This window comes from Trichomycterus rosablanca, chromosome 14, assembly GCF_030014385.1.
Source record: "Trichomycterus rosablanca isolate fTriRos1 chromosome 14, fTriRos1.hap1, whole genome shotgun sequence".
NCBI classification, from domain to species: domain Eukaryota; kingdom Metazoa; phylum Chordata; class Actinopteri; order Siluriformes; family Trichomycteridae; genus Trichomycterus; species Trichomycterus rosablanca.
The window spans coordinates 11,631,501-11,652,889 of NC_086001.1; the positions used below are offsets into that span (position 1 = coordinate 11,631,501).

General features: G+C 38.9%; 1 protein-coding gene across 1 annotated transcript in view; it reads right to left on the minus strand.

Annotated features, from left to right (window-relative positions):
- Positions 1-8,370: 8,370 nt before the first annotated feature.
- si:dkey-37g12.1 (atrial natriuretic peptide receptor 1) overlaps positions 8,371-21,389 on the minus strand; it is a 64,199-nt gene continuing 51,180 nt past the window's right edge. The window contains exons 21-27 of the mRNA XM_063008338.1: positions 16,187-16,324; positions 15,486-15,609; positions 11,411-11,479; positions 11,139-11,313; positions 10,727-10,825; positions 10,415-10,506; positions 8,371-8,886 (exon numbers count right to left, since the gene is read on the minus strand). Coding sequence (XP_062864408.1) covers positions 8,839-8,886; positions 10,415-10,506; positions 10,727-10,825; positions 11,139-11,313; positions 11,411-11,479; positions 15,486-15,609; positions 16,187-16,324 — 745 coding nt within the window. The 3' untranslated portion in view covers positions 8,371-8,838. The remainder of the gene's footprint in view (positions 8,887-10,414; positions 10,507-10,726; positions 10,826-11,138; positions 11,314-11,410; positions 11,480-15,485; positions 15,610-16,186; positions 16,325-21,389) is intronic.

Sequence of the window (21,389 nt, forward strand, 5' to 3'; positions counted from 1 at the left end):
GAGCCAGTCTATCACAAGCCATCACACAGTCATTCACACACACCTTAGAGCAATCTGGAGCAGACAATCAATCTACTGTCATGTTTTGAAAACCAGGGTACACAAATTAAATCAAATAGACAAAAATTGCATGGACAAATGGAGAACGAACCAAACCACCCCTTCAAATATTAACCCCAGACAGGAATAAACCAAAGGTCTGTGCGGCAGCTACATTTTACATAATTACATGCCATAGAAAGCATTATATCATATTTCGTTGTATTCAAGATCACAATGTGAGAATAAACCCTGGACATGCCGCCACACAGTCACCCTTTACTTACTCAAATCTAGAGTAAAATTAGAGAAGCCAGTCCATCTTCTGGTACACAGATAGGAGAGAACAAATTAAACTAGGTCTTTAGGACCCTGATATTGTGCAGCACCAATAATAATAATAAGATTAAAAATAACAACAATAATAATAGTAATAATAATAATAATAATACACATACCCATTAATTTATCTATTTATCTTCTATAATTGCTTTATTCTGATCCAATATCCGGTCCAAAAAATATAAAAAAAATACTGGACACAAGGCAGAAACTCAGTGTGAACAGGGCATCATCTAAGCACAAAGTATCAAAGAAACACTTATTAAAACACTTACTTATTTACATACTTATATCTAGAAAATATTTGGAGTAGTTAATCCACCCATTGGCATGCTTTAAGAATAAAATAAAATTACCTCAGACAGAAGAAGCTCAGACAGAGAGTAAGCAATGCAATAATAATAATAATAATAATAATAATGTAAGTCCAAATGGTGCAAATTGGTGGAGTGGGCGATGCACACCTACATGGTTCCTGGGAACCTGGGTTCGATCCTCGGCTCCGGTCACTGTCCATAAGGTGCTTTGCATATTCTCCCCATGCCTTTGTGAGCTTTGTGAGCTGACCTGGCAAAAATATATGAAAGGTGAACTGGCTACTCTAAATTGCCCCTAGGTGTAGGTAAGAAAGTAAATAAGTGGGTGTTCATTGGACCTGAAAATGGATTGATGATTATTATTGAATGACTTAAAATTATAAATAAGTTGCTTTGTTATTCTCCTAAAAACTGGAATCACTACAGTATAAAGAAATATTGATGTAAAGTAGATACTCACCTCCCAGCAAAAGTACCTTGTTTGCCGTTTTTAACTTGCCATATTCTGCGCACTTGCTCTCTGTTGCCCTATTTCTGATAGATTAATGTATAAATGCTCAACAGTCAGGTCCAGCAATAAAACAATGGTGATGATGGTAGTAGCCTCTCGCACTTGCACTGTGATGGGCTAGATAAGATAGATGTGCCTGTGTATGTGCATCAGTCTGTATGTGTGTGTGTGTGTGTGTATGTGTGTGTGTGTGTGTGTATGCTGATTTGAATGTGCTACATTAATTACAGCAAACCTAGTCCTCTGTATTTGAATGTAAGCAGACAGGGGGGTATTCAGAGACTGGTATTGTAATGTAAATAAGATCTTGCATCTCGCGAACAACAGACAGACTGAATTATTCCTGTTTATCAGTGACGATAAGATCAAAGTCATCACATCTGATTATGTAAGTAATGTGTAAGATGTGTAAGTTATATGCCAGACATGGTCTAAGTTCTCACTTTATTTTACGCACCTTGCTTGTTGGAACACCTTCAAGATTACTGGGGAAGAAATTATATTAAGGTTATAATTTAGAGGCAAGTGATATTTGTGCCAGTGTAGAACCATTATAATATTAGCATCTGCTCAAACAAACATCAGGTACAGGTAAGGTTACTCAAGCATTACCAGACCTCAGGACTATGACACATCACTGGGGAGTAATGCAAATGACTGAAATTCAGGAAAAGGTCTGGAGTGGGCTCTAAATTGCTAAAAGTAGAGGACTTCTCACCATGATGTACAATTCAACCATGGGCATTAATATGGAGCTACACCACTCTATTGGAGTTATACCAATTTCCACTGTTCTAGGAGGGGCTGTAGAGGTAGATTTTGCTTTATATTGACTGAATAATACAGCAAATGAACAAAAAAATGAAGTTATATTTTAGAGTAGCAGGAAATTTTTATATTGTCATGTCAATAAGATAACTCCCCCACTGGAGTTATACCAACATCCACTGTTCTAGGAGGGATGTATAGGTGGATTCTGCTTTATATTAACTCTGTCAATTGAATGCTACTGCAAATGAACAAAGAAAATGAATTATGTTATATTTTAGAGTAGCAGGATATTTTAATACTGTCATGTTGGTAATAAAAAGTCTCAGTTATACAAACATCCACTGTAATAAATTGTGACCATTGGCTCAAAACAGTGAGGTCACTGTTTAGTGAGGTCAGACACTGAGGTCTGACTTGCAGTCTTGGTTGTCAGAGAGTGAACAGTTAACTTTATAATAATAAATAATAATAATAATACATTTTATTTATATAGCGCTTTTCAAGATACTCAAAGACGCTTTACATAAGACAAATAATCAAAACAAATACGTACATACACCATACAAATCATAGTACAAAATCAAAATAGTACATCAACATCAAGAATAATTAAGATAAAAACAAAGAGAGCAGCATAAGACAGTTCATTAAAAATTAGCTAAATTATGAGAGAGAACAACAAATATAGAACAATTTCTTAAAATTAGACAGAAACAGGACAGATTTACATGCAATCAGGAAACTGAAAACTTTACAAGTTTTAGGATCTAGGACTTCACATTTCTGTCGTGATCTAAGTATAAAAACTATTAAAAAGAATAGCAAAAATAAAAGCATTTATTTCGTGTTGTTACAAGTTAAATGCCATATTGAATAGATGAGTTTTGAGAAGTGACTTGAATTTGGACAGGTCAGGACAATCTCGTAGGTGTTTGGGGAGAGCATTCCATAAAGATGGAGCAGCTATGGAAAAGGCCCTGTCACCCCAGGTCCGGTGCTTGGTCCTAGAGGGTATGGACAGTAGGTTAGCCTCAGAAGAGCGAAGGCTACGGGAGGGAATGTGCTGATGGAGCAGGTCGGTGAGGTAGGATGGGGCCTGATTATGGAGAGCTTTGTGAGTGAATAGAAGAATTTTGAATTGAATGCGTTGAGCAACGGGAAGCCAATGAAGTTTTTGTAGAACAGGTGTAATATGATCACGGGAGCGAGTATGAGTAAGGAGGCGAGCAGCTGAATTCTGGATATACTGAAGTTTTTTTAGGATTTTGTTAGATGTACCATAAAGGATGCTATTGCAATAATCAATTCTGGATGTAATAAAAGCATGAATCAAGGTTTCGGCGGCAGAAAAGGAGAGTGATGGACGTAGACGTGCTATGTTTTTTAGATGAAAGAAAGCAGTTTTGGTGATGTGATTTACATGGCGGTCAAAAGAGAGGTTGCTATCAAAAATTACACCAAGATTTCGGATGTTAGAAGACGGAGACAAAGTGTCATTATCAATGGTAATTTGAAAATTTTTTGTGGTTTTTGCCAGGGTTGTAGGACCTACGATGATCATATCTGATTTTTCACAGTTTAATTTGAGGAAATTAGCTTTCATCCACAATTTCATTTCAGTGATGCAATTTGTCAGAGTGGAGTGAAGTTCAGTATTAATGGATTTGGAGGAGATGTAAAGCTGAATATCATCAGCATAGCAGTGGAAATGTAAACCATGCCGACGTATGATGTCACCAAGGGGGAGCATATAAAGAATAAACAAAAGGGGACCTAACACTGAGCCTTGGGGAACGCCTTGGGACAGTGGAGCAATGGCAGAACTACAATTGTTGATATTAACAAACTGTTGTCTGTTTACGAGATATGACCTTAACCACAAAAGGGCAGTACCAGTGATGTTGACAGAGGATTCAAGGCGGGACAGAAGAATGGAGTGATTAATGGTGTCAAAAGCTGCAGTAAGATCAAGGAGGACGAGAATATTAATTTGTCCAGAGTCTGAGGAAAGAAGAAGGTCATTTGTGACTTTGAGGAGGGCTGACTCAGTGCTGTGCTGGGGGCGGAAACCAGACTGAAATGATTCAAATAGATTATTGGAATTTAGGTGATCTTTGAGCTGTGAGGCAACAACACGTTCCAGTATTTTCGACAGAAATGGAAGATTGGAAATGGGCCGAAAGTTACTCATAATGTTAGAGTCAAGTCCAGGTTTTTTAAGTATGGGAGTAACAGCAGCCAATTTGAGTGATTGAGGGACTGAGCCAGAACTAAGAGAGGAATTGATTATCTCTGTGATAAGTGATGAGATAACTGGAAAACAACCCTTAACAAGTTTTGATGGAGCTGGATCCAAAACACAAGTGGAGCTTCGCATCCCTGTTAAGATCTCAGATAGGTCCAAATGAGACACAGGTGAGAACTGAGACAGAGGCTGGGTAATAAATTGAGATGAGATAGGCGGAGAAACAGAGATGACAGGGGAAACTGTCAGAAAATTGTGGATATTCTCAACTTTTGTTTGAAAAAATGAGAGGTAAGAGTTACACTTGTCAACTGTAAAGGAATTGGTAGTATTGTCAACTGGTTTGAGAAGTTTATTTATTGTGGAAAAGAGAGTCTTAGGATTTGTTGATCCAGCATGTATGAGTTCGGAATAGTAAGTGGATCGGGCTGCCGTAAGAGCGTCTTTGTAATGTTGAAGATAATCAGAATAAATCTGATAATGTACTGTTAGACCGGTTTTCTTATAAAGTCTTTCAAGCTGGCGTTTACGGGATTTCATTTGGTGAAGCTCAATTGTGTACCATGGTGCGGAATGACTAAATGAAACAAATTTGGTTCTCAAAGGAGCCAGCTCATCAAGACATGAGGCGAGTATGTCATTATAGTAATTGACAAGGTCAGATGAATTACTAGACAGTACAGGACAGACAGACATCTTTTTAACAAGAGAATCTGAGAAAGCAGAGGGAGAGATATATTGAAGATTCCTGAAGGATATTTTACGTTTAGCTCTAGTGATGGGCCTAGTGACCTCAATGTCCATGATGATTGTCAAATGATCAGAGACAGTAAGGTCATGGCTGGACGGCTGATGAACTAGGACACCAGTAGAGCAGACAAGGTCAAGAGTATGACCTTTTTTATGAGTTGGAAAATGTATATGTTGTGTGAAATTAAAACACTGTAACAATTCCAAAAATTCCCTGGCAAATTTACAGTTGTTGTCATCAATATGGATGTTAAAATCACCCATAAGCAGTACAGAGGATGAGAGGGCACTAAGCTGGGTTAAAAAATCTGAAAAATCAGAGAGAAAGGAAGCGTTTGGCTTTGGCGGACGATAAACTACAGCAGTGACCAGAGGAGTAGGCCCTGACAACTTGAAAGCCAGGTGTTCAAAAGAAAGAGCAGCAGGAAAAGACAAAGTGGTTATTTTAATATCATCCCTATAGACTGCAGCAACACCACCACCTCGCCCTTCCATACGAGGTTCATCAATATACGAGTATCCCATTGGCGTGGTCTGATTTAACATAAAATAATCCAAGGGTTTATGCCAAGTTTCAGTGAGACAGAAAAAGTCTAGTTCACTGTCAGATATAAATTCACTAAGTACAGTACTTTTTGTGTTGAGTGAACGAACATTAAGCAATGCCATTTTCAAGTGGTATTGTTGTGTAGTTGGCTGTGAGGAACGAGGAAGAGAACGGAGATTTGCTAAGTCCACTCCGCGTTTCCCATCCCACTCCGTGGACAGCGTTGTCATGGAGACTACACCGCTACTGGTGTGCAAGGCAGCAGCGCTCTGATGACGTGTTTGCGGAGCGACAGTGCGCACGGCTGACCAGAAGGATGGAATAGCGTTACCGTTTCGAAGATAAACAAGCTTTCTCCGGGAGCCCCTGTGAATATAACGAGGCCGGCGAAGGAGTCCAAGCTGTTTGATGACTGAAATACACGATGGAGTAGTGCAGTTGTTGAACTTCCTCAGCTGGTCAACGGAATAGTTCAACATCGTGCCGATCCCAGGAAAACTCATCCACCGTTCACCACCGGCCGCAGACGCGATGTACAGTAGAAAGAACAAAAAGTATCAAAAGCACAAATAAAAGTATCAAAAGTAACATAAAAGAAATAGATCCACAAGGTGTGTAAAAAGATGAAAACGAAAAACGATAAAAATACAATAAAATACGGTAAAATACGGTAACGGTAGCGGCAGCCAAATGCGCCAGCGTCCACCATCACCATGGCAACAAATGCCAGTATATTTTAATATAAAAATTAAAATGCCAGTATGCCAAATGCCATTATGCCAGTATGCTAGTTATCTGAGGTCTTTGTGTTTGTGTCCAGCCCACAATAAGGACCTGTGTGTTCTATAATGGTACCACGCAGATTTGTTTGCTGGGAAAACAACCTGAATGCAAAGCGACCACATGGAAAGTTATCATGAGTTTTAAGTTACCCATTCTTCAAAACCTGCCTTTTATAATTTGGTATGTGACCATAATATGATTGCTAACACTGTCTTAACTGTGCTGTTATCCTGACATTCTAAGGTGGAAATAGGACTCATTTTTATCCTATAAGGTAGCAGTTAGCTTACGTAAAATTAATACAGACTCACATCATTAAAAATACGTAATAAATGTATACTTTTTTCTATATTCAAAAGGAAACAGGTAATTTACAACATATTCTTACATGGAGTACTGAACACAGTGAGCTTACAGTTAGCTTGCACTAACTAGCACAAGAGGAACCTTTCCACATACCTCAAGTGCCCAGCGACCGCTGTTACTGTTCTTCAAGTGTGTCAAGTCTGCTTTGATTAACTATGTACGCTTTTCAGTGGCACATAAAAGGTTCACCCACTCATATGCTATTGTTTGTGCAGACCAGTCATTCATATGTAATGAGAAACCAAGCATCTGGGCTTTTGATGAAGGAGATAAAGAGAAGCAGCCAGTAATATGTTTAACCCCAGTTAATGACTCAGCGTCAATAATTATGAATTTAATTAACAGTGCTGCAAGGCTACAAGAACTGAGGTCTATTGTGATTTATTCAATGTGATGAGCTATAGCAGTTCTCTGTTTGTGCCAAGTCTGCTGGCTCAAAATATACCACAACAGATTATGTGTTGTTACAGATTATTTGATTATTTGTTATGAATTTTAGCTTTGTGGAATGTCTCCTGCTTTTCGATTATATCTGGTAATTTGTCTGTGCTCTCATGCTATGGCTTATGTTTTTTTTCCACTACTCATGCCCATGCCTTAACCAGACAGCAGGAAAAATGAGGAAAAACCCTATCTGACCTTCCTCTTATTTGGGCACAGCCAGTTGTCACTGCTGAGTGACTGGCAAGGCTGGTAGAATAACTGAACCTGCCAAGGCTTGGCATAATAGACTTAGCACCTCTCATTGTCCATATTAATAGTTAGTTTGACTGTACCATTTAAAAATGTTTAAAACAGTGGTCTCTTGCCAAAGTTGGGAATACCCAAAACTGTCACCTCACGCTGAGAGGAAATTAATCCAGATGTAATTTAAGAATCAGCAAAAAAAAAAATTTTACTGAAGCAACTGGAACAGAGGGAACACTGTTTACAGCCAAGCAAGCTTTGCTTCTCCGTGGGACTGGAAATGTGGGCAGTGTGAGAGAAAAGCTTGTGCTTTGTCAAAAAAAAATATATAGAGGGGCCTCCTTTGCATCCTGTTTACATCCTTGGAAGCACTTTCCAAATGCCTTAAGGTACCACATCCATATGTTCAAATGATAATATGAAAGTTTAAACACTATGGGTTCACGCAGCCATCATACCGCTCAGTACAGAGACACATTTCTTCTCTTAGTGGTGAGAAAAATACATATTAATCCAAGAACAGCATCATGTTGTGGGGGTGCTTGCTTGGGTGTAAATCCACCAGCTACTCAGATCATTAGCAAGTTATAACACAAATACTCTCAAAAAAAGAATAGAAGAACTGAACAACTGAATATAAAAGTGGGAAGCAATGCAATGCAATTTAAGTGATGTGCGCACACACACACACACACACACACACAGAAATGTACATGGACTGCAACAAAGAGCCCAACCAATAACATCATGACACCATTGTTAACAACAAATTTTATCCTTCTTACTGCTACAGGTGCTGAATAATTGAACCTTTACCGCAGCAGCAGTTCAATCAACAATCTAATGGCCCACTTGGCATTTAGGGGTTTGCTGTGATGATAATGAAGCTTCCAAACATTGAATGTTAAACATGCAAAAGGCTTCTTGTGCACTTGCATTACAGCTAATCTATCTTTTGGATCATATACAACAGTCTTCTTCTTCTTAAATATGCTTACTCAACAAATATTTAATCAATTAAAAACAAAAAAACAGAATTATTGCATATACGATTATTAACAGACTTTAAAACATGTACACAACAGAATGTAAAAGCTGTTCTACAGTGCCTGATCAGGGTTGGAATATAAATATGATTTAATAAACCTTAATAAACCTTCTTGTTTTCTTTTTATGGAAAAAAGTTCTCTTTCATTTTGTTTATTCGAAATGTAATTTACTTTGAATATGGCATTGCTACTGTGTGAAATTAGACCTCAATCAAGGATCTAAAACGTTATTTGCAATAATGTCGACGCATTACTGTTGAACAGTCATGTGGGGGGGAAATGGGTTTTTTAAGAAATTTGCTCAGTGAACCATAATACTGCAGTAACACTAATAGGAAAACATAATGAAAACATGAAACATTTGACAGTCTTGTACAAAAACAACTTTTTCAGATCAAATCTTAGAAGTAATAAGAGGAAAAACAGGATATTTAGCGTTCCTCTTCTAGAAGCCAGTATGTCCTCACCAGACCTTTCCCCTGTAACAGAACAGAAAAACATAACAAAGCTGATAAGGGTTAAAATTGGATATTCATGACATCCTTATCATTTTTATATTGTATAAGTGACAATATCCACAGGACACAATGTCTTTTGAGGTGCCAATACAACAGTGGCATATCACAGGCCATAGTAATACATAAATGAGAAAATAGAAAATAAGAATTCTGTTCTCACTGGTCTGAAAAGGTGATATTTCCTAGTAAAAAGGTGGGCCACTGTGTGCTGCCAGAAAAAACTATAAGATACAACTCAACCAATACCAATTTAGTTGCTTCTGTTAATTCACTTTAACCTTTATTCATTAACAAATTAGATTGATCAATGTTTTCACTGACCTTATTGTATTTTATAAATATAAACATATTTAAAATGGCTGCAACACACTTAAAAAAGTTGGGACAAAGGCATGTTTTCCACTATGGTTCATCAACATTCCTATTAATTACACTTTTAATCGTTTGGGAACTGAGGTCACTAATGGTTGCAGTTTGTAAGTGATTTCTTTACCCATTCATGTCCATTAATGTTCAGCTGCTCACCAGTTCATGGTTAAAATGATCTGACTGACTCTTTATGATGGACCATACACCGACCAGACATAACATTATGAGCACTGACAGGTGAAGTGAATAACACTGATTATCTCTTCATCACAGCACCTGTTAGTGGGTGGGATATATTCGGCAGCAAGTGAACATGTTATCCTCAAAGTTGATGTGTTAGAAGCAGGAAAAATGAGCAAGCGTGAGGATTTGAGCGAGTTTGACAAGGGCCAAATTGTGATGGCTAGAGAACTGGGTCGGAGCATCTCCAAACTGCAGCTCTTGTGGGGTGTTCCCGGTCTGCAGTGGTCAGTATCTATCAAAAGTGGTCCAAGGAACGAACAGTGGTAAACCGGCAACGGGGTCATGGGCGGCTTGCGCTCTTGGCCTTTACACACTAAATTTCCTTCTGATTCCTTGAATGGTTTAATGATAGTATGCACTGTAGAGGGAGAAATATGCAAATCCCTTCCCATCTGTCTTTGAGATTCATTGTTTCAATAATTTTCTCACACGTTTGTGGACAAACTGGAGATCCTCTGATCATCTTTGCTCATCAAAGACTCAGGCTTTCCTGGATGCTGCTTTTGTACCAAACCATGATTACAATCACCTGTTGACATCACATAATTATTTTTTGTGATCAGAAAACTTTTTTGGAATGTGTTGCAGGCCTGAAATGCAGGAATGGAGGTATATTAACAAATGAAATGAAGTTGAGCAAAACATGAAATATCTTGGGTTCAAACTGTCTGCAGTCAAATAAAAGTCAAAGTAAATGTCATTTGTAAAAACTTTTGCCAAAGTGTTGGGAATAACTTTCTGAATAATATTTGGCTGTTTTGATTATTTTAAATTGTACTCTAAAACTTTAATCTGCATAAACATTATTAAATAAATGATAAATTGAGGATTTTTTTGACTGGTAAAATTTTGACTGGTAGTGTGTGTTATGTTGTACCTTCATGTGTATGTCTCCTCTTAATTCACACTGGAAGGTCTTGAAGGTGTCCAGCAGATATTTAGTGGAACTGCTCAGATGAATTTTCAAAGCTGAGTGGAAAACATGATTGAACATATTTCTGCTTAAACCACAAATTCGACTGCAAAATGTAACAAACCCACAGAGTTTTTCGCTTTGCTCGCTTCGCATTTAGAATAATAGTTAACAAAGCAAACTTGACTTTAAGCTTAAACATATACAGTGTTTGTGACTATAGACCTCATGTTTTTATTAAACCCCTGTCAGAACATTCCATAGATCTCATCTTACGTAAACCATATGACTCCATCCTCGAGGCTGTGTTGACAGTGTCTCCAAATAAACAATATCGAGGCATTTTCAGACCCACGACACCGGCCACACATGGTCCTGGAACAAACAGTGCAAAATACATATTTTAAATAAGAGGCTGTGTGTTGTGCCATCCATCAGGCTGTGTTCACATGGAATGTTCTTGGCATTCGTCAAAAATGCTATGATGCCACTATTTTAATTAAAATGATGTGAAATTGCCAGAAAAATGCATAAAAAATAATAATAATAATTAGAAAGGATGTCCACATTCATTTGGCCTTATAGTAAATGTAAACGCCAGGTTTAAAAAGGTTATTAAGGATCCTGCTTAGTTAGTAGCCAGTTACTACCAGTATTCTCCTTTCAACAAGTTGAACAAGCCACCCACCTGAATGGATTCCTATGCGGACCTTCAGTTGCTGCCGAGGAACATTTGTGCTGTGAAAGTGCTGCATGCCCTGCACTATGGCTAATGACATTCTGGCAACCTCCCTGGCATGCTCGTCTCCATTTCTTATGGGAAGGCCTGACACCACCATGTAAGCATCGCCTATAGTTTCAACCTGAGGAGAAATACAGCCACATTTACCTCTCTAGATTGTGCTTTGATCATGAAGAACTATGATGTATGATGACAGTCAGCCTTTGCATCATACCAACCTTATAAACATCATGGTTATCAATGATGTGGTCAAAATATGTGTACAAGTCGTTGAGCATGTTCACAACCTTGCAGAAAGAAAACAAACTGATTTTAGATTATTTGATTTAAGGGGGAATTGAGTTAATATTACAGTGTCTTAGAGCAACTGAATAAATACATGAAACAATGTGGAACGCATCAGGACTGGGGAGAACTTTATCCTTAGTTTGTTCTTCCTGCGGTGTGATAGACACAGGCACACATGGCAAACTGTGTGCCAGGTAATGGTATAAAGTAGCATCAGTAACCCAAGGTATGGGTGACTTGCATATTGGTGAACATACAGTTAAAGCAAAGGCTTATATTGGGATTTTAGAAGGACACATGCTGTCATGCAGCCTTTTTCTAGTATGTCCATAGTTATTACAGACAATGCTAGGCTTTATTCTGCATGCATCCCAACAACGTAGCTTTGTAAACACAGAGGGTTTCTGCTTGACTGACCTGTCTTCTTTTCAAATCTGTCTATTAAAATGTACGGCACATGATGAAGAGGAGAATCAGACAACAGTGTCCGCAGACTGTTAAGCAGCTGAAGTCTTGTATCAAACAAGAATGGGCAAAAAATCATCTTGCAAACTGCAACAATTTGTATCCTCAGTTCCCAATTGATTAAAAAGTGTAATTAATAGAAAAGTGATGAAACAAAAGTGGTAAACATGCCTCTGTCTCTGTGTTGCAGGCATTCAATTTGTTTTACAAAATATAATTAATTTGGTCAGTGAATGGAAATCTTTGTGTACGTTGTGTTAAATAAAGTTAAATAAAATTTATAGATAGAACAGAACAGATTCTTCTTTTTACTGCATTTTGAATTTTTTTTTGCAATTTTTAAAACAGGAGCAACAGTCGACCTCAAAAATTCCACACTTTTATACTGCAAATTATACTGTTACAGTGGTGTTTTTATCAGAATTAAACTGTTAATTAATTCATAAATTAATTACATTAATACTGCATACAATTTTGGACATGTTTATTTGAAATTATATAATTTTATAATTCATAACAAGTCTTTGTTTGTAATGTAATGTTTATACTAGAGCATTTTCTCAACTTCATGAAGAACTATTGTCATCATTTTACAGCAGCTTTCAGCTCTCCCCTCAAGCAGAATACATTTATTAGGCAGTACAGAACAGAGATGGGGACTCGAGTCTGTGACTCGTTTCAAATGGCTCAGACTCGACTAGTGACTCGCAAAAAATGACTTGTATACAACAAAAGTCAGCATGTGTTACCATTAGATACATGTGAAAAATATATATATACAGTGTATCACAAAAGTGAGTACACCCCTCACATTTCTGCAAATATTTCATTATATCTTTTAATGGGACAACACTATAGACATGAAACTTGGATATAACTTAGAGTAGTCAGTGTACAGCTTGTATAGCAGTGTAGATTTACTGTCTTCTGAAAATAACTCAACACACAGCCATTAATGTCTAAATAGCTGGCAACATAAGTGAGTACACCCCACAGTGAACATGTCCAAATTGTGCCCAAATGTGTCGTTGTCCCTCCCTGGTGTCATGTGTCAAGGTCCCAGGTGTAAATGGGGAGCAGGGCTGTTAAATTTGGTGTTTTGGGTACAATTCTCTCATACTGGCCACTGGATATTCAACATGGCACCTCATGGCAAAGAACTCTCTGAGGATGTGAGAAATAGAATTGTTGCTCTCCACAAAGATGGCCTGGGCTATAAGAAGATTGCTAACACCCTGAAACTGAGCTACAGCATGGTGGCCAAGGTCATACAACGGTTTTCCAGGACAGGTTCCACTCGGAACAGGTTTCGCCAGGGTCGACCAAAGAAGTTGAGTCCACGTGTTCGGCGTCATATCCAGAGGTCGGCTTTAAAAAATAGACACATGAGTGCTGCCAGCATTGCTGCAGAGGTTGAAGACGTGGGAGGTCAGCCTGTCAGTGCTCAGACCATACGCCGCACACTGCATCAACTCGGTCTGCATGGTCGTCATCCCAGAAGGAAGCTGACGCACAAGAAAGCCCGCAAACAGTTTGCTGAAGACAAGCAGTCCAAGAACATGGATTACTGGAATGCCCTGTGGTCTGACGAGACCAAGATAAACTTGTTTGGCTCAGATGGTGTCCAGCATGTGTGGCGGCGCCCTGGTGAGAAGTACCAAGACAACTGTATCTTGCCTACAGTCAAGCATGGTGGTGGTAGCATCATGGTATTGGGCTGCATGAGTGTTGCTGGCACTGGGGAGCTGCAGTTCATTGAGGGAAACATTAATTCCAACATGTACTGTGACATTCTGAAACAGAGCATGATCCCCTCCCTTCGAAAACTGGGCCTCATGGCAGTTTTCCAACAGGATAACGACCCCAAACACAACCTCCAAGATGACAACTGCCTTGCTGAGGAAGCTGAAGGTAAAGGTGATGGACTAAACCCAATTGAGCACCTGTGGCGCATCCTCAAGTGGAAGGTGGAGGAGTTCAAGGTGTCTAACATCCACCAGCTCCGTGATGTCATCATGGAGGAGTGGAAGAGGATTCCAGTAGCAACCTGTGCAGCTCTGGTGAATTCCATGCCCAGGAGGGTTAAGGCAGTGCTGGATAATAATGGTGGTCACACAAAATATTGACACTTTGGGCACAATTTGGACATGTTCACTGTGGGGTGTACTCACTTATGTTGCCAGCCATTTAGACATTAATGGCTGTGTGTTGTGTTATTTTCAGAAGACAGTAAATCTACACTGCTATACAAGCTGTACAATGACTACTCTAAGTTATATCCAAGTTTCATGTCTATAGTGTTGTCCCATGAAAAGATATAATGAAATATTTGCAGAAATGTGAGGGGTGTACTCACTTTTGTGATACACTGTATATATATGATCCGACATCATTCTGATCGTGTCATTTTCTGCTCTCTAATAACGTTCCGGCCATTTTAACCTGCAACGCACACAATGGCTAAATGTTCCAGCCAGCTTCCGGTGTAGTGATAAAGCGTCACTCCCTACTCCCTTCTTTGGATTGCAATCTTACTTAAAATAGTGGAATACCCTACCCAGTGCACTTCACAGGAACACTAGGTGAATGAAACGCTCCTACAGAATTGGCACTAATGGTTGGAAGAACCGCTTTCTGAAACAATCAGATCTTCTGATTTAAAGTTTTAGTAATAAATGCTGTTATTTGCATTTATTCAGTTTGTGTCACACAGATGATGTGTCAATGAAACGCTTGATTGTGCTGTTTATCGCGCTTTTGTTTTGCAATTAAAACAAAACGCATCAGTTTAAGCTTTTAACTGGTACCTAGGAAAGTAAAAGCACAAAGTAAAACGGCAAAATACAGTTGCTAATCTGTTGTTGTTTTTTATCTGAACTTACATATTATTTATTTGTTTCTACGCTACATTTCCAATATATGTTTTGTGTAGATATTATTGACTCGTGACTTGACTCGGACTCTAGCCTAAAGACTTGTGACTTGACTCGGACTCTAGCTTAAAGACTCATGACTTGACTCGGACTCTAGCCTAAAGACTCGTGACTTGACTCAGACTCCAGCCTAAAAACTTGTGACTTGACTCGGACTCTAGCCTAAAGACTCGTGACTTGACTCAGACTCCAGCCTAAAGACTCGTGACTTGACTCGGACTCTAGCCTAAAGACTCGTGACTTGACTCAGACTCCAGCCTAAAGACTCGTGACTTGACTCGGACTCTAGCCTAAAGACTTGTGACTTGACTCAGACTCCAGCCTAAAGACTCGTGACTTGACTCGGACTCTAGCCTAAAGACGCGTGACTTGACTCAGACTCTAGCCTAAAGACTCGTGACTTGACTCGAACTCTAGCCTAAAGACTCGTGACTTGACTCGGACTCGTATTTTGTGACTTGAGAACATCTCTGGTACCAGATGATATTTTCATGATGAGCTACAGCTTAAGTAAATTAAATGCGTATGTCAGATGCACTGTGCATGCAGAACGCAGTGACACAAAGCCATACATCACCTACATCAAACCCTCAGTGGCTGTCATTACCTGCATTGGTGTGAGGGAGGCGGACATCGCTGTGAAGCCCTCAATGTCACTAAAATAAACGGTGACACAGTCGTAGGTCTCAGCACGAACCGTCTTTCCAGCTATAAGCTGCGCAGCCACTGATCTAAAAATAGACAAAGAAAAGATAACTGGTTTGAAACTTCTGCTGGTGTGAAATGAGATTTGAGACCTCACAGTGTTTGGTGCTTGTTCTATACACATGATGTTGAGACAGCTGCAGGATTTTGCGACTCAAAAGAAATAGTATGGCCAAAAAATTGTTTGATGTATGTTGGCTTTTTTTAAACTTTTTGAATGAATATAACTGAACCCATGTGTTGATAGCCATCACAGAAGCATGGCCAGACGCTGAAATGAATGGAGTGGATGGGGGATTGGTTACTTTAAATCACTCATAGGTATGAGTAAGTGGATGGATAGGTGAGTGAGTGATACCCTGTAATAGATTGTCGTCCTGTTCATTTTGTATTTTATGGACACACCACAACCCTGATAAACATAGAGTGGTTAAAAAAAACGCAGGGATGATTTTGTGTACAATTACCCTATCAAGCAATTCCCTAAATTCATTAGTTACAGTATTTTGACTGAACCAGAGAAAAGAGCACTCCAGTAATGATGCCCAGCAAAAGCATCTCATCATACAATCTTATATTACAAGTAGGATGTGAAGAGGTTACCGTGGCAACATCTGTGTAAGAAGACCTTCGGCTCTCTTCTTCTCCTCTTGTAGCTGAGCTGTTCGGTCACTCACCACCTCCTCCAAATTGCACGCATACTGCTCCAAACGCAACAACAAATCGTCCAGGATGTTCTCACTCCCGCTGAGTTACAAAGAGAGAAAATTGGATGCAATTGTGCACACTCAAAAACCCATTCAGGTCAGATTTTTGTTAAAGAAAATTGTAATTGTCTCCTATTGTTTCCTGTTTTTGCATTTTGTCACTGTAAATGATTCTGGCTCATTGAAAACACACTTAATGACCAAAAGTATGTTGACATCCTTTCTAATTATTGAGTTCAGGAGCTTTAGCCACACCCATAGCTAAAAGGGTCCTAAAATCAATAATTAAAAATAAATTCCAGGCGCCTTCTGGCGGGTATAATTGGCAGTGCCTGCAGCAGATACTAATTGGCCACTGTATTTGCATGGTGGGGGCCGGACTATGTGTGGGTGGGTGGGTCTTCATACACTGTGTGAGGACCTTGATTGGCGGAAGAGACGCCTGTGCAGAAAGCAGGGGCGAGAAGAGGAGGGCTGTGCACGTGTCGGAAGAGGCGTGTGCAGTGACGTGCAGCGACGTTTGATGCAATCTGGTATCTCTCAGCAGCGGAAGACAAAATTGAGTGTGCTAATTCGGGAGGAAAATTGGGAGAAAATGCATTTAATAAATAAATAAATAAATTCCATGCTTTTAACTTTATGGCAACATAAAGTTTTTGGGGGAGACCATTTTCTGATACAGTATGACTTACAGTTTGCTTAGCTCCAAAAAGACTTGGTTTGATATGTCTTTTAAGACTGTCATTGCAAATTGTCAGTGACTTTTGCACAGCGCTTTGACAAACCCCAGTTAATATTCGTCGAACATTAGTGCTTGAACTGACTGACACATTCCAAAATGTAGCGGAAAGCCTTCCCAGGGGAGCTAAAGCTGTTATAGCAGCATGGGAATGGGATGTCTAAGAAGTCCATGATCTGTTGTCCACATACTTTAGCGATATAGTGTTGATACGTTTCAAATTTATTGCAAAGTTGTACCAGCATTTTTGGCAATGACTGCAACTGAACACTTGTAATTTGAGATTAGTCTTGTAGCTTCAATCTACAACCCCAAATCAGACAGTTGGAAACCAAGAAATTTCATGTTTTGTCTGGTCAGCTTCACTTCATTTGTTAATAAACATCCATTCTTCCATTTCAGGCCTGCAACATATTCCAAAAAAAGTTGGGACGGGGACAATTTAGGACTAGTAATGAGGTAAAAAAAAAACTAAATAATGATGTGATTCCAGACAGGTGATTGTAATCCAGGTTTGGTACAAAAGCAGTATCCAGGAAAGGTCTTTGACGAGCAGAAGATGATAAGAGGACCTCTAAATTATGAAATGTTTAAAAACAATGTACCTCAAAGAAAGATTGGAAGGGATGTGCATATTTCTCCCTCTACAGTGCATAATATCATTAAACGAGATCAACATATGCTGCCTTCAAGACGTCATCTTTTCCCGGGACGTCCATGCATTTTGCAACAAGACGATGCAAAACCACATGCTGCACACATTACAAAGGCATGGCTGCAAAAGAAGAGGGTACGGGTGCTGGACTGGCCTGTCTGCAGTCCTGACCTGTCCCGACAGTGACGACCCCGTACTGTTGCACATCTTAAGACGTGTTTGCAGGAAGAATGGGAGAAAATAAAAGCTGAAACACTAAATCACTTGGTATCCTCTGTGCCAAAACGTACCACATTTTAAGTGTGGTTAAAAGGAATGGCAACATTACAAAGGGGTAAATGCTTTACTGTGCCAACTTTTTTTGGAATGTGTTGACCTGAAATGCAGGAATGGATGTTTATTAATAAATAAAATGAAGCTGACCAGACAAAACATGAAATATCTCAGGTTCATCCTGTCTGCAATCAAATAATGCAATTTGCATTTTTATTATTTGCATTTTCCATGCTGTCCCAACTTTTTCTGATTTGGAGTTGTACTTAGCGTAACTGCATCAAAGCCACTTTATTACTGGTTTTTTTTGTTAGATATTAAGGTGTGAAATTGCTTGTGATTGTGAACCCAATTACACCTTAGCTTCAGCTTACAGACAGACAAATGACTTTGCTCATTAAATAACTTTTATAAGTACATGAAATTTCTTACATTCTTTTTACTATTTGGGTTAGTTGCTACTTGCTGGACATGGAGGCGTCCTAGATAGGCAAAAAGTAGATTAGATTTGCCTGTCTATGGATCATTATTCCTTAAGGTTTGAAAGTCATCCAGGTCCTTTTTTTGCAAACGTCGATGTCTCTCTTGGGGAGAAGTGGTTTTCTTATTGCTATGTCACATTTTTGCCTAGTGTTTTCATGTTGTTAAGTTATAGATGTGTAGTACTTTGAGTAGTTTTTCAAAATCTGGTACTAAGCTCTAGAAGAAATTTAGCAGGGTAGCTGGGTAGATTTATAAAAGGTACTAAGTATCCATCTAGACATAATGTTTCCTACTGTGGTTTAATGGAATCCTAAATCCTATGAAATCTGCTTTCTCGTTTTTCTGTAGAAACTATGATGAACTTTAATGTATGATGAATGATGTGTGATTAGATTCTGTTTAATTACCTTAATGGTATTACCAATATAATTTGTTGATGTTTTACAAAATGTGTTTAATGAACTTAAATTCAGTGCAACAAATGTACAATAAAAAGGATAACATGTCAATTTCTTTTTTAATTTGGCATTTTCCACTAAAGGGCAGCACGGTGGCTTGGTGGGTAGCACTGCCGCCTCACAGCAAGAAGGTCCTTGGTTTGATTCCCAGGTGGAGCACTGTGGGTTCTTTATGTGTGTATTTTGCATGTTCCTTCCACAGTCCAAAGGCATGCAATCAGGTAAATGGGACCTACTACAATTGCCCTTGGATGTGTTTGTGTCTCTGCCTTGTGTTTCTATGTGCCTTGCATTTATTGAGAGCTGCACCACCATCACCCCGCGAACCCTGATTAGAATAAGCGGCTTAGAAAGTGAGTTTATTTATTGCTAAAGTGCACTGGAAATGTACACAAATCAGCCATAACATTAAAACCACCTCCTTGCTCCTTGTTTTTACCCTCACTGTCCATTTTATCAGCTCCACTTACCATATAGAAGCACTTTGTAGTTCTACAATTACTGACTGTAGTCCATCTGTTTCTCTGCATGCTTTGTTAGCACCCTTTAATGCGGTTCTTCAGTGGTCCGGACTCTACCAGGACCACCATAGAGTAGGTATTATTTGGGTGCTGGGTTATTCTCAGCACTGCAGTGACACTGACATGGTGGTGGTGTGTTAGTGTCTGTTGTGCTGGTATGAGTGGATCAGACAAAGCAGCGCTGCTGGAGTTTTTAAACACCTCACTGTCACTACTGGACTGAGAATAGTCCACCAACCAAAAATATATCCAACCAACAGCACTCCGTGAGCAGTGTCCTGTGACCACTGATGAAGATGACCAACTCAAACAGCAGCAATAGATGAGCGATCGTCTCTGACTTTACATCTACAAGGTGGACCAACTAGGTAGGAGTGTCTAATAGAGTGAACAGTGAGTGGAGCTGCTGTGTCTGATCCACTCATACCAGCACAACACACACTAACACACCACCATCATGTCAGTGTCACTGCAGTGCTGAGAATGATTTACCACCTAAATAATACCTGCCCTGTGGTGGTCCTGACCATTAAAGAACAGGGTGAAAGCTAAAAAAAAGTATGCAGAGAAACAGATGGACTACAGTCAGTAATTGTAGAACTACAAAGTGCTTCTATATGGTAAGTGGAGCTGATAAAATGGACAATGAGTGTAGAAATAAGGAGGTGGTTTTAATGTTATGGCTAATCGGTGTATATATAAAGAAAAAGCCTCTTTTCTATGATCGTTAGTGGAAGCTTTGTGCTAGTTGCAGCTGAATACTACTAAGAAACTCTCACTCTTAATAATCAAGCATACAAGGTGCAGACGATTATTAATAACACAGCAATGACAGTGCCTAATCAGGCACACAAACACACAGCATGATGGGCCTCCTCTGGGGGCTAATGACACGCAACAAGGAAGATGTGATGTCCTGAGAGAATTATGCTGTCACAATTTATTATAGAAAATGTTTTTTTTATTCCTGCTCCCTGAGATAAGAGAATGGGACAAATGAAGAAAATGAGTGGATATTTGTTTATACAAAAAAAAAAAATCAGGTGCTTGATGTTGCCTTTTTTTATTGTTTTCTTTAATTCATGTGAACAAGCTGAAACAATGAGTTTTAAATGTGATGGAAAAACAATTAGGTATTTTAATAGTGTTTTCTCAGCATTACTGTTGAATTTTTAAAAAGTTTGTATTTTAGACATTACCCGGCATTTAAAATTATTAAAAGGAAAAATAAATGTTTAAAATGATTGATTAATACAACATAGAGTAGTGGTGGTAAATTCGGTTCATTTTATTATATGTAGGGTTAGTCTGAGTCACTCAGTAATGTGATCCTGTTCACTTGATTCACTTGAGTCACTTGTACTGACATCCTGATTGCGATTGATTTACTGCATGAAAATGCATCCAAATATAACTTTTTTACCATGCACTCATCTTTTGTAAATAAATCCTTCTCTCTTAATTCTCTTGGCACCTCACACTTCTCTTGTCAGTGACAAGTTGACACTTTTTTCTAAGTGGAATCTTGATCATGGGGTATAGCGACAAGGAGGGGGGAAAGTAGGGTGGACTCACCTATCAATTAAATGGGTATACTAATGGGTCAAGGGTTCCAGGGAGATGGTCAACAACAAATTGCCATGGTAACTTGACCCAGTCAGGCAGCCACAGTGGCACCAAAGCAAACAGTCAATAAATTACCATAGGGAAGGGCTATGATACTCCTTATGTGGTACAGTCCTAAAGTAGCCTGTAAGCATTTGCATTTTAATAATATTATTACTATATTTTGTTGTTGTTTTGCTTACAAGAAAAATATAATGCATTACTAATCTATACCACTACTACTGATAATAATAATCAGCCACATAACAGACACCAATGTGTTTAACCGCTTGTTTATTGGAAAATTTAACTTATTACTTAGATTCACAGACTGGAGTGAAGTCGGTTCAGCCAAATTATCTGAG